The 13388-nt window shown below is 56.8% G+C and overlaps 4 protein-coding genes across 4 annotated transcripts; 2 read left to right on the top strand and 2 right to left on the bottom strand.

The window, feature by feature from the left end:
* Positions 1-401: 401 nt before the first annotated feature.
* Positions 402-2283, bottom strand: DICSQDRAFT_148282 (glycoside hydrolase; the record flags this gene model as incomplete). The annotated part of the gene is made up of 11 exons (XM_007367403.1): positions 402-660; positions 721-866; positions 929-996; positions 1048-1170; positions 1226-1292; positions 1347-1388; positions 1451-1691; positions 1759-1784; positions 1838-1950; positions 2006-2023; positions 2094-2283. 11 exons carry the CDS (start codon positions 2281-2283, stop codon positions 402-404), a joined length of 1293 nt encoding a protein of 430 aa, XP_007367465.1.
* A 656-nt stretch (positions 2284-2939) lies between these two features.
* Positions 2940-4272, bottom strand: DICSQDRAFT_156096 (translocation protein). The gene is made up of 4 exons (XM_007367402.1): positions 4220-4272; positions 4004-4145; positions 3456-3937; positions 2940-3353 (listed from the first exon to the last, which is right to left on the bottom strand). The coding sequence occupies exons 2-4, from the start codon at positions 4125-4127 to the stop codon at positions 3117-3119; spliced, it is 843 nt and encodes a 280-aa protein (XP_007367464.1). The 5' UTR covers positions 4128-4145; positions 4220-4272; the 3' UTR covers positions 2940-3116.
* A 173-nt stretch (positions 4273-4445) lies between these two features.
* On the top strand, positions 4446-5429 carry DICSQDRAFT_138211 (uncharacterized protein). The gene is made up of 2 exons (XM_007367401.1): positions 4446-5090; positions 5304-5429. Exons 1-2 carry the CDS (start codon positions 4527-4529, stop codon positions 5373-5375), a joined length of 636 nt encoding a protein of 211 aa, XP_007367463.1. The 5' UTR covers positions 4446-4526; the 3' UTR covers positions 5376-5429.
* Positions 5430-7753: 2324 nt separating this feature from the next.
* DICSQDRAFT_156094 (uncharacterized protein) lies at positions 7754-11576 on the top strand. Its single transcript, XM_007367400.1, has 2 exons — positions 7754-8192; positions 8261-11576. The coding sequence occupies exons 1-2, from the start codon at positions 7868-7870 to the stop codon at positions 10153-10155; spliced, it is 2220 nt and encodes a 739-aa protein (XP_007367462.1). The 5' UTR covers positions 7754-7867; the 3' UTR covers positions 10156-11576.
* Positions 11577-13388: the final 1812 nt, after the last annotated feature.

Genomic DNA, 13388 nt, shown 5'->3' with positions numbered 1-13388 from the left:
GTAAACGTTCTCGCAGCCGCGGCATTTGCCTGGCCTCTCTTTGGAACTTCGGACGACTATACATATTCCTCGGCAGCTCAACATATTTACTTCGTTTCCGCATGCTCTGGCTCTGATTGTAGTGTCAAGAGCAGAATGTCCAGAATTATCGAATACTCGGAGGTATGTACTACCAACGATTCGCAAGGTATGTACAAGCGGGGAGTACCGCAACTCCCGGATGCTGCAGCACGCACAAGAATGTGCGCACGCAACGTGTCAGAGCAAACACGTGTCCATCTCCCCAATCACGCAACTTTCGTCTTCATCAAGAACTTGTTCCAGCCGATCACCTTCCACCTCACGAGCGCGACAAGCACGAGAGTGGCGCCCACCGTCGTGCCCGCGAGGATTGCCAATAGTCATAACTCCCGTTTCGACGATGGAGCCGGGACCACCTTGAAGACGCGAGTGGCGTGAGTGTCGACCGAGACGGAGTACGTGCCTTGCGCGTTGCCCACCGGGGCGCCCCACTTGCCGGACGGATCCTTTTGCCAAAGGTCGTAGAGCGTGAACGTGCCGGAGCCGAAGGACCTGCCTTGGTCGACGAAGACATCAAGGAACGAGATGTCGACCGTCTGGTTTACAGGGGAAGTGTTCAAGACCGCGAAGACGTATTGGCTGCGAAGGGTGTTTCGGGGTCAGCATGCATGCGTGGGTGGCAGGACGGGGAGCACATACTTGTTAGACAGGCTACCTGACCAGAGTTGGATGTCGCCGCCCTGGGACGCTGGCTTCTTCCACACACGGCCGGCGGGCGAACCATTCGAGTCTTGGTTCACAGCGATGATAGCGTCGTTGGTGATGATCTGCTTTGTTTCATCCGACTGCACGCCCAAGCACCTTGCGTAAGCGAAACGGCATAGGCACCATGTGCAAGACAACAAACCATGCTCGTGATCTCGTTGCCGAGAATGAGAGGGCTTTTCACCAAGGCCCACATTGAGAAGTGCGTGACTGCAGGATCCCGTCAGGCGAACACTCTCATAATGCAGAGAGACTACTCACCATACTCGTCGTAGGTCATACCACCGTTGCCGACCTCGAGCATGTCGAGATCGTTCCAGTGGCCCTTGCCCGACTTCTGCAAGAGCGGAGCAGAAAAGTCGATGATGCGAGACATAGCGCAATCTGAGGCGGATAATCAGCACAGGCGTTCAGGTGTAAGTGCATGCATGTCGCTCACGGAAGCCAGCCAACTTGCAGTCCAGCACGCTTGTACACGGACAGCGGTCATCGTAACGGTCGAAGTTCTACAATGCAGTCAACATGATACCCTCTTGACCGGATCAGCGGAACTATCTTACATCGTAGATATCTCCAGAGATGCGCCAACTGTTCGCAATGTTCTGCAAGAAAACGATCGTCACGCTGGGCAGACGTGCCAAAAGCTACAAGTATATGACCTTACAACGGCGAAGCTCCATGGCCCATCCTCGCCCCAGTTGCACATGGAATATAGAATGGGACGGCCCGTCGCTAACAGGGCCTTTGACATGTTGTTATAGCGCTCGTATGAGACTTGGGGTGTGCCTGCGCGGCCTTCGTTGTTGCAGTTGTCATACTTCAGGTAGTCGACTCCCCAGGAAGCGTAGGTCTTCGCGTCTATTTCCTCATAGTCCAGGGAGCCGAACTTGCCGCCGCATGTGTACCTGACGTCGGAGCTCAGTCTGATTCACGGCACAGGACACCGCTTGAGTAGGTAGAGCTGATGCTTACGTTCCCGCGCTGCTGTAGATGCCAAACTACGAACACTTGAAGTGACGGAGAGATCGCACTCGTATGGCCGCGTACTAACCTTCAGGCCCATGGAGTGTATCTTGTCTGCGACGGCTTTGATCCCATCAGGGAACTTGCTCTTGTCCTCTACGGGAGCGCCAGTGTTGGGATCGCGAGCATCAGCTTGCCAGCCTGTTCCGATGCGTCAACATAGCTGTGCCGAACGGGAGGACGAGGAGGAACTTACAGTCGTCGACGAGGACATCTGCGGATGAGGACGTGTACTGGAGATGAAGCACTCAAACCTCAATCGCAGCTGCGTCTGTCATGCTCACATTCGTAGCCTAACTTGTACAAGCCGTTGGAGATGAGGGCTTTGGCCGAGTTCTCAATGGTATCCTGGCTGATCCCGCAGCCAAAATGGTTCCAGGTGTTCCAGCCCATCTGGGGGGTGCGTGCCAAGCCATTGTTAAGGGCCAGAACTGCTGGCACTGCCGAGACGAGAGTAAGGAGCGTACGAGCCATGAGAAGTGCGGGGTGTGGCTGGACGGTCGAAGGGCGATTTCAAGTTCATGAACTTGGAAAGCATGAGGAAGGGTTGTACTGCGGGCAAGGTCGGCTGGGGTGTGCCTTTTCTTGGCCCGCGTAAGTACTGAGACGGTCCATGCTTCTTCGCCCGCTGCCTCAACTCATACACCGATATCTCAGAGGTCCACAACACCTCCGTCGCGCTGGTCCTGCGTCATGTCTCGCGCACCCGCTCCCGAATATATGACAACACTGCTCACGAACGGATGCCATTGGACCACGAAGGTATGCAGATGTCGTTGAGGAGAAATCGCCAAGGGTGAGCTTCGCGGGGGGAGGAGGGGGGGTCCGTGCCCAAGACGCACAATAGGTTGGCGCGTGGCCATGCGCGGGAATGCTCAGAGAGCGAGAGTCTGCAAGAAGTGAGTGAATTGGCGCAGCAGACGAGGATTGATGCATGATGGTCGGATGCAGATGTGGTGCGGATTTGCGCGAGCGCCAGGACGATAAGCGAAAACGCTTTAATAAGTACATAGCCTATGTTCAGTGTGGTGAAGTCTGAATGTCCCGTAGCTGCATTCAGTATTTCTTCGTTCACCCATTTCGCGCGATGACACCGGGAATGTCGCGAGTCAACGTAAACGTTCATATCTGGACATGTTTGTGCTCGTACCATATGATAAAATATCCCAAGTGAAGGAATAGCAGACTGGCAGATAGATACAGCGTGATATAGTAAGTCATCGAGCTCAGCCCATCCAGCCCCCCGCCAACGGCCAACGGCACAGCAGCCACGTTGACACCGCGGCAAAATGTAAATCGAAACGCAACTATGAGTCGTCCTCATCCAGGACCTCTTCTACGCGGGCTTGTCTGCTCGCGGGGCGTGAGTCGTCCGAGTCGGGCACTTCTTCAATGCGTGCTGACAGGCTTGGGGAAGGGGAGCCCTCGCCATTTGTAGGCGAGACGGCCGCGGACTTGCCCTTCTTCTCGGACTTCTCGCTGCGCTTCTTCTTGGACTTCTTTTTGGGGAGGTCCCATTCCCAGAGCGGGATGAACGACTCGACCTGGGGCACGAAATTGCCATGCGTCAGTCATGTGTGCTGTTAGAATGCATGCGCCTTGACGGGGCGGGTAGGAATGCAAGCGAGACAAAGAGGAACACTCACGAATCCAACGTCTGCGAACAGTTTCGGGAATATCCAGATACCAGGGCTCGCGACGATGATGGTGATGATGAAGAATATTAGGCGGACGACCGCCAGCGCGAAGAACAAGCCGATCAAGCCCAGCACGCCGATCGAGAGGTACCACACACCCAAGCGCATGATGGGCGGCCAGAGAGGGAACATGACTCCCCCGAGCATGACGGCAACCATAGCCACACCGCCCAAGTACGTCGTCAACTGCGAGCCCTCATAGAACCACGCGTAATAGTCCGAAAGAACGAATGTCTGCATCTGAGTGATCTGGAGCGTCTTGGGGGAAGAGGAAGCTGAGCCGGAGGGCGCGCCGCGCTCGACGCGGAGGAAGAAGGCGAAGGGAATGATAGAGAGGAGGAGCTGGGTCGCTTCTTCTTCGGTAGAAACCTTGGGGACGTTCTTGAGCTTGGCGTACGCGGGCGAGGTGAGAGCCTTTACAGCGGCCTTGCCTGTGGTTGTACGACAATGTTCTATGAAGACATGTCTAGGGAACATATAGTACTATTCGGACGTACCCTTGAAGTAGTCTATGCGCTTCCCGTTCAGCACGCCAACGCGGACCTTCATGCCCGCTTTGCTGCTACGCAGGAAGTTGACGACATTCCGGATGTCCTGCGGAGCCTTGGACTGCTGCTCCATAGCGAGGTAAAGGTATACCTGCAAGATCCCCACGCTCCAGTCAGCCATCACATCACCGAAAGAGGGGCTAAGAGAAGGGCAATTATACGCACTAGCGGGGAGTCGTAGTGTAGGAAGAGACCACTCCCGTGGGCGGCGAAGACGGTGAACGAAAGAAAGACTGTGCGGTTTGAGCTGGCAAGCCACCTCACCGAGGCTGACGGGCTGGCAGGCATTCCATATCGGGTAATACTAGGCTGACGTCAGCATACGAGACGCGGGGCGCCTATCAGTCAGTTTCCCTTAGCGCCCTCCTTCGCTGGACTCTGCAGTGCTTGTGCTCAGACCGCTTTGACGGCCCTCTCCGTCTCGTTTCAAGCGAGCCCGGTCTCTCCCAGAAACACCCCTTCTTCTAAAATCATGGCTTCAGCCCTGCGGCTTGTCAAGCAGTTCCGCGTACGCGAACTCGCTCCCGTCCTCAAGGCTGCTGACCCGCAGTTATCAACTACGCGGCCAAAAGTCCGGAACCCCTTCCTTCCTTTCAAGAACCCCGATACCGGTCGCTGGGCCCCTGCAAAGTACTCTCTCAGGCGACAAGCGGAACTTGTCAAAAACGCGCGTGCTAGCGGCACGCTGCATCTCCTCCCTCCTGGACCCAAGCTCTCCCACAAGGAGCTTCCGGCAGCATCACAGACTGTATCTCAGACTGTGGCTGCGCCGGCGAACGGGGACGCGGTCGTGGAGGGCGAGATCCTGGTGACGGACGCACAGCTGAAGGGGCAGCCGTGGTGGAGTGGGCAGGTAGAATGGGAGGGCGAGTTCAAGGAGAAGGAGGTCAAGGGCGCGGACGTGGGCAACCGATTGTATGCGGGCAGGAAGCGGATGTTCAAGGGCCACAAGTGGCAGCGGACGCAGCAGGGGAGGGAGCGGGAGCAGAAGATGCTCTTGAAGGACATGAAGGCCCGCATCGAGCGGTTCAAGACGGTGAGTAAACGCGTCGATATGCTTTCTGCTCTCTTCCCGCTCCTCCCGCCCTATCATTTCGTGTCGACCGCTGTGCTCCGATACATCCGGCGGTCAGTCGTGGCGTTACCAAAAGTGCGACAACGAAGTTGCTCAGTCGGCTGAACGGGCGGAAGACTGACCGTAGCTTACGACCGTCCGGACACATGCTGACACGACTGCTCTCTTTTTCAGACGTACAGGCGCAAGACGCCTTCGCCCATCAGCCCTGCCCGACCGGTGTCATACTCCAAGCTTCCATTCTAATATTTACTGTCACATATTATACAGCGCCGTCGCGCTTGGCGTTCGCATAATCTCTTGCTCTGCTCTGGTCTTGCTTGGCCATCTTCTCGGTTCTTCACTCGGGCATACCTCGCGGAGCGTCTCGCGCGTCGCTGCGCCGGCCGCTTCATGGAGAGGATTCGCGCCGATAGCTACTGCGACACGTCATCGTATCATTGCATACGAATGGCCACCTTCGTCGTTCATGCGGCGTATGCGAGGTGTGTGCTTCTTCATTATGCTTGGCCCTTCTCTTGCAGCATACCCAATCCTTCTATGTGTGTGGCACCTCATACGGGGTCAGTCCCCAGCCCTAAGGAGCGTTTGACGCAATCCTCGATCCCTGGCTCGCTGCGCCACAGGATAAGGGACCACGGACGTAAATTTCTTGGTACTTCTGGCGTGCGCACTTGGCGTCGACCGTGCGTAACTCCTTTTCCTTCTCTGAGCGTTATTCGGTGCGGTGCACGATCGTTCGCAATTTGCTCGCGCACCAGCGGCTTTTGAGACGCTTCAGCATTAATCGCTCATCCGCCCGCCCGTCCCTGGGAACTCCGCACGGTCGAATCGTCAGTTGATTTGCATCGACCGTTCGAAATGTACGGCATGCGGACGGCGTCGAGCGGGCATATCGCGCCTCTCTTGCGAATCAGCCGTCTGCTGTCTGGGTCACGCGTTCCAAGAATAGGTGTTAAGCCCCGTGCTCAGTCGCGAAGGCGTGCGCGCCACACTCGTGTATGGAGCGGGAGAAGCGTACGCTATTTGCGGTGAGGTACGAGTGGGCGTGCGGTCCGCCGTGGGTGCAGGCTTGTGACGACGGTGAGCCTATTGCTGGCCCGTACGTCGCGACGTGGAGCTTGGTGACAGGTGAGTATTCTCGTGTTTATGTAGAGAAGTAGAGGGGCCTTCGAGCTCACTGTTCGGGCAGTCTAGGTGAACGGTCGAGGCGGAAAATGTCGTTACGTTCCATCCAGAGTGCTGAACAACTCCGGGAAGCCGTTCATCTTGGACGTTTCGGCGGAGGCTCGCCCGGTCGCCTGCGTTGGCCGTCACTGTAAGCGGGCTGCCAGGACCCACCGGAGTATCTCGGCGTATTTTGAGGATGCAACCATGGTCGGATCTCTGAAAACCAGCGAATCCGGCATATTGGCGGGGCTGGATCCATCCAGTCGCACTGGAAGCAGTTGTGAGTCACGTCTAGACTGCGGCCAGAGAAGTCTGTGCGGTGCGTGAATCGCTGTTTCTACTCACGTTTGTTGATGGGATGCCTAATAATGATATTTTGTTGCTCAGTTCTTTGAGTGGCCTTTCTTTGCGTCAGACGCTAGGAACGCTCCTGTGCAGCGCCATCACGCTACTTGCATATATGTGAACGGCCTCACAAGGGCAATACGAGTACACAACCTCGCGTGAGTCGCTGTGCCATATATGTGCAACGCACCACTTTCTCATGCCCAGCCCGCCAAGAAAAGAGACTTCGAGCAACGGTGCAGGCAGCTGAGCGGGATTATGCTCGCTGATGTTCACACACATACACAACAGCCTACATGTCGCAACTAGGAAGATGCGCTGGATCTGTGGTGGGATGTGCGCAGTGTCAAACACGGAGAAGGTCGGACGTGGGAGGGACACCAGGAACGGAGAGCAGTAAGCTATTGAGTTGGTCAACGCGGCCTCTTTTGCGCATGCAATCGTCCTCATATCACACAGGATACCATTCTGAACATTCGCCACGAGCCCCGAGCTAGCTATGCCAGGCGGTGTATTGATCCCTGCTGAGGGTTTGGTATGATGGTGGCTTGCGCAGCAAGCGGCCTAGCACCGATAATAAGATGGTGGATGCAGGCAAGTGGACCGCCTGTCTGAGGGGATTTTGACGACAAGGATTGGAAGACAAACCTCACTCAGTATCGCAATTGCCACAGGAGACGCTTCCGGGCTCATGCTGCGCAGTCACTGGAAGACAATTGATGCATGCAGTTCGAGAGAGCGCTTCGAGTATGGCCTAATTGGACATTTTCTCTTGCTGTGTCTATGCGCTGATAAGTAGCACATATGCAAATGCTCATGTGTCCGACCTGCCTCAGTGATTTGACAAGGCGAGCATGAGCGGAGTGCGTCCGAATGCAGTGAGCGCCCCGGATCCGAGAACGGCGCAAATACGGAGGCCAGGAAGCGAAATCTAGATCTGAGGCCGATCTTGCGGTTGGGTGGTTCTCGTTTCACGCCTGCCAAATTGGGTGAATTACGCCATAGCCGTCACGGGCCACTACAGGCACTTCGCCTGCATATATGCGGCATCCATCCCTTTTTCTTGCCCACCCATCAACGGGCATCGTCTTCAAAGCCCCCCGCACCCTCCGCGCTGTACCACCGAATTGCTCTGCATATTTCCGGCTCCTTATCAAAAATCAGCGGCACGTATTAGTGCCCGAGCGTTCGGAATCAAGCCGACGGCCGGCTCAGGCTTTGAAATGACGCTAGAGCACTCGGCAAGGCACTCGTCCTCGTCTCCTCCCGCCGCCTCGTTCCAGCCCACAGCCATCCCTCCTCCCGCTCACTCGCACTCATCCTGCTCTCGTTCTGCGGCTATGACAGCCTTGGCATCTTCTTCATCCTCTCTGTCGCCTTCAGGTTCGCGCCCACGCCCACGCAAAGACGTGTTCAAGCCCAAGTTCCCCCTCGATCCCTTCCATGGTCACTCGGCAGCCGCTCTCGGAGAACCTTGGTCTCTCAAGATCGACGCGTTGCTCAGCGCAACTGCCCTCCAGAGGCAGAACGTAATTTTTGTCCTGGGAGGTGCGTCCCCGTCGACTACTTCGTCTGCGCTCTGCGGCTGACTCCGCAGTTTTTCCCGCGCGGAACAGCTCCGTCATTGGCAGAGCTTGGCCCCCTGCTCCAGTCGCAACGCCTTGCGAAGTCCCTCGTCATCCTCGCCACCCACAATCCGCCCGACATCCCTGGGATAGTTTATCCCACTGTGCGTATCCTCCGTCTCACCACACCACTTGCCCTCGAAGACGCGGGCGCGGTTCGTTTTGTGAATGTTCTCGAGTGGGCAGAGCGTGTCGCCCGTACTTGGCGCAAACACGGCAGTTCGGGGGTTTGTGAGTTGTCGGAGGAGCAGGATAACAATGGCGAGCTGAAGCCCCCGTCCATCTTCCGTCTTGGTACGCGGTCCGCATCGTCGTCGCCACGCAGTTCCACCATCCAGCTCCCGGGAGATTCTTCCGCAACAATCTCGAGGCCGCTTTCTCGCCCCCCCTCTGTGGTCGGCGCACTCTTTTCGAGACAGAGTCATGCATCGCTCCCACCATCCGATCCATTTCAACGACCATTCGACGTCATGGTCAACTTCATGCCTGTAAATCTCTCGGACAAGGCGCTCCTCAAGAATTCCATTCTCGTCACAACGATCTCTAGGCCCTTTCTCAAGTCGCCCGTGCATGGGAGTGGCCCGCCACCACCCACGCTGCGTACGCGCACGACTTCGTCGTCCTCTACCACGCGCCTCGCTCGGCCGCAGTCCATATTCAGTGCCTTCTCCCGGTCAACTAGCTCGATATCAGTCTATTTGCCGCCGACGCCACCCTATGAGTCGGGCGATTCTCTGCCCCTGTCATCATCGTCGCTTCCTGCACCTCCAGGGAAGGCGCTTCTCGTCCACCTGCTCCCATCGCCGCCTCGAGGCGAGCACCCAGCCGCAAGACGGAAGCTGGTCGACAGCATGGAAGCCTTCCTGCTCTCGTTCTCATACCAGTCGACCGGGTTGCCTTCCTCGCGCACTTATTCGTCTCCCGCGGGTGCAGGACCCGGGCTTGGCGGTGGCTCAGACACCGATCGCGCGCGGCCGTACGTCATGCATACGTCGACGTTCTGTGATACGGTTGGGTGCGACCCCGCACTGGGCGTCGTGGACTGCGGGGAGTGGAGCGTCGCGGACATCGTGCTCAGCGGCGCGCTCGACGCGGACACTGTCTCGTCAACGTCCCCGGCGGCGCCTCCCCCTGCTGCGGTTCTCGCGGGGGCGGGAAGCGGCAGGAAATCGAAGCGTGCGTGGATCGCGGCTGCGGCCGACTTGGTGATATTGCCGTCCTCGGACAACCCGACGCCCGGGCCTTCCTCGTCCCTTCCTTCGGGGACGGAGGAACCACCGGTCCCGGTTCCTGCGGCCGAAAGGGGCATGCTTCAGCCTTCTGCGTCGTCGCCGTCTTCACCATCATCCAAGTGGCTGAACAGAGCGACAAGGAGCACGTCCGCGCCCCTGCTCTCCGCCGACTGGACACCCGTGCAGTTTGGCGGGAGGCCGATGTCGCACCCTTCTCATCAGCAACAGTCGATGCCGGTGTCGACGTCGCACCGGCACCCGCTTGCGCATCTGGTGGCGGAGGAGGGCGAGCGTGGCTCTGGTACTACTTTCAGGTCAAGTCCGGGACATACAGTTCCCGCGCCTACGCCCACACCCCCGGCGACGAGTCGCAGTTCGACGGCGGCTTCTTCGCTTGGCCCTCCCACCCCGCCGCATTCGTCCGAGGAAGGAGAGCTGCCGCTGGACGCGATTAAGGAGGCAAGCCCGGGCGCGGAGTTTTCCGCGCCGAGACATACGATGGGCGTCGCTGTGATGGCTGCCAGCACGGTGGATATCTCGAGCGTGGAGGGAGAAGGGGGCATGCGCGGGAAGGGGACGGTGAAGGTGGCGAAGTGGAAGTTCTGGCGGAGGAAGACAGGCGCGAACGTCCCGTCTGCTGCGGTGGTGGCGTGAGGGGGCGTAGAGCTTGACATCCGCGGCCTGCCGGGCGCAATGTGGGGCAACCATTGCCGCGTGTGGATGCTCGGAGGTTGGTACCCCCAGGCTGTCCGCTTGGGACGGCTACGAACGGCTTCCGGCGATGTCGCCACACGATAATGTCGCGGAGGACACGCAGGTCAAGAGGCCGGTCCTGCTTGCTGTTGCTGCCTATCTCCCTCTCCATTCCATGCCCATACGTCTCTCTTCCCTTCTCATGCATACCGTCATCTGTCCCCACTCACCCCGCCTCTTTCACACTATCTACTCTGGCATCCTCGCTCTCGCTTCTTGCTGCTTCTGTTTGGGGACTACAGTATATTGAGGTTGAGGCTCGCCCGACTGTATGATCAATCTCCCGGTTCGATTCTGTCGTCTCTTCCTTATGGGCTCGGACGTCTTCACTGTATAGCCATAGCACACCCCAGACGCTTACCCCAATCACAATCATGCACACTTCCAACCCATACGACCCTAGCATACTCAGCTACATCATATATATCGATATCTTGACCTTCTCTACACGAACGGACCCGACCCGCCTACACTCGTTAGCATTATTTTCCCTCAATTGACACTTCCCCCGGCACGCGCAAAGCACGAGCCAGACCCAATGTTTGGGCACCCGCACTAGAACCCGCAGCTTACTTGATCACGCTATAGTTTATCCCCCCTACGCCTACCAGCGGCACGTCATACCTAATTTACGACTTCCACTAGTCTAATCCCCTTGCCTCACTGTCGTCCAGCGTTGTTATGACCGCGGTCATGACCGAAGCCATGACCGATTTTGACCAGCTTGACCGGTCATGACGGTTAGTCAAGGGTCAACGCGTGATCTAGGCGACCAAGCGCTTGTGGGGTCGCACCAGTCACGGTGATTGGGATCAGTAGCTACAGAGATTGAAGGAGCATGTTTCGAGGGGACAGTGAGCGGGAAGATATAAAATCATGTGCGCTGGAGGCAATAGGGGTGGCAAGCATCAAACTTCAACGTCAGCAGTAGAAGCAAGCTATTCGGAACCCCCGAGCCTCAACTACTTCTCCGACTCGGACTCCTCTTGCTGGCCAGAAACTGCAGCTTGAGCCCGAAGCGGACGATGTGCTCGAACATCGCGACGGGCACAGGGGAGCACCAGGTTTGGCGGTGGAGACGACTTGCGCTCGCAGATCGGGCGGGCGATGTCATTTGTGATACCATTCGCATTGCTCTTCCTCGCGAGCCGGACGACTTCGTTCTTAGGATGAGGTCGTGTTGTCGGAGCGGGTGTTCAGTACTGTCTTGTATGTTCAACCACAAACGTCTACATACTCCTTCCCTTCGTCATTTCAGTCGTTACAACGGCCTCGTACACTGTATCTCTTACACTTATTTCCGTCATTACTTAGCAATCAAATCATAGCCCCATGTCGCATACTCAACTGTTACTGCAAGAATCCTCATCTCGTAGGATTCTTTTCTGACGAATCATATGGTCAAGATGTGGCCACAGCAAAGGCGCCTGGTTGAGGTCTATTCCCTATGAACTGATTTTTGATCCAGCATCCGTCGGCCACCATTCTGTCGGTTGGCAGCTAAACATGGCAGAGTATGGGGTAGTAGAATACTCAAAGTAAAGGACAGGAATGATTAATGGACAGTCTCATCAACCTCCAATATGTACCTCCTCGCGGCCTGAACGCACTTGGCCTATCCGAGCCATGGCCCGCCGTCAGGCGGCTCCCTCGGACATGCCGGAGATCTCACGTGCTAACTTTTGACTGGTGGTCATGACCGGGTCACACAGTGACCGGTCATCCGTCGTCTAAAAGTCATGACCGTTGACTTGACCCGTAACAACGCTGCTGTCGTCCCAGTTCCACGTGCACGTTCGACGCCTCCACAGACACTGCTTGGTAGTGCTTGGACACCGCTTAGACAGGACAGCCATGGACCTCTGCATGCACAGCATCGTACTCCCATTGGACGCGTTTCATTTGGTTCGGGTACTAGAGAGAAAGAGAGAAAACGCAGATGACTTCAAGGAACTCTGGAGGCTAGCTTGCTACGAGATTTGGTCTTTCACGCTTGGAACTGGACGAGACTGATAAGGGAACCTTTTGCGGCGTAGGCCCTGGGTGCGAGTTCGATGTGGGCGCGAGTGCGCGAGTGTCTCCGAAACTCTCCATTATTCTTCCTTCCTGTGCCTTAGATTGTTACCTTGCTGTGCGAGGAGGTGCCAGAAGGTGTACCCCGGATTTGCACCCTGAGTTGACGAATGCATGTGTATACGTGAGTATCGCTCCATATATGAAAGCATCATGGTGACAGATTGGGATCTCCCACCCATAAAGTTGAACTTCGAACATCAGCAAATTGTGCAAACAATGGTCATCCATGACCACGGCGCCCGAAACTGGCCTACCCTTCCCAGAAACCGCAAGCGCCTACTAATCCTGGCCGACTCCCATCTCGTCCGACGGACTCCGGCCGTTGAGCATCTGCGCGGAAGGATCCCGGCAATGGTAGGTAGGCACTCATCCTGTACTGTTACTTCATACCACTCACTTGTCATTAGAGAAAGTGCGGATACATCGAGACTATGCAAACTTCGCTCCGATGTACCACAGCCGCCCCTCCTTACTAACATCTCCCCGATCTCCTTCCCCCTCTCCCGATCACGCTCTTCGTCCTCCTCCATCCTCCTCTCCGCATCCGCACTCTCCGCCTCCTCATCTACGCATCGGCCGCCACAATTTTGAGTGGCGGCATGCGGTGGCATGTCAGATTGCAGAGTGTAGAAGCCGGCCGGCCCAATGGTAGAACACGGGGCTTAAGCTTGAAGTGCCGATGCGGGCAGAGCGGGTGAGTACGGGGCAACTCAGCAGTGTCGCGTGCTGTCAGATGGTGTTGTCGCTGTGGACGACATCGTCCACAGCCATTGTGAGCGTCTGCCCGGTGTGGTGACGTTCCCTTCATGATCCGCTCCCTGCCTTCTTTCTACGTGTGCTCTCCACTGATAATTTTTCGATCTTGCTCATCGATGACGCGTTTTCTAGGCTTGCAACTCAATCAATGGCCTGTCATTCTGCCAGCCCTGCCCTGAACCCTCGCTTGCAAAACCCCCACCTCTCGACACCACTTTCGCATCTCTTCTCTATCACCCGCTACGACATGCCAATTCTACAACATGCCCCTTGGGCTCTAATTTTGTGAGTCGTGACAAGAG

The sequence above is a fragment of the Dichomitus squalens genome (genome assembly GCF_000275845.1).
Source record: "Dichomitus squalens LYAD-421 SS1 unplaced genomic scaffold DICSQscaffold_25, whole genome shotgun sequence".
Lineage (NCBI taxonomy): Eukaryota > Fungi > Basidiomycota > Agaricomycetes > Polyporales > Polyporaceae > Dichomitus > Dichomitus squalens.
The sequence above is the reverse complement of the archived record's forward strand: the minus strand, read 5'-3'. Positions and strand labels throughout refer to the sequence as shown.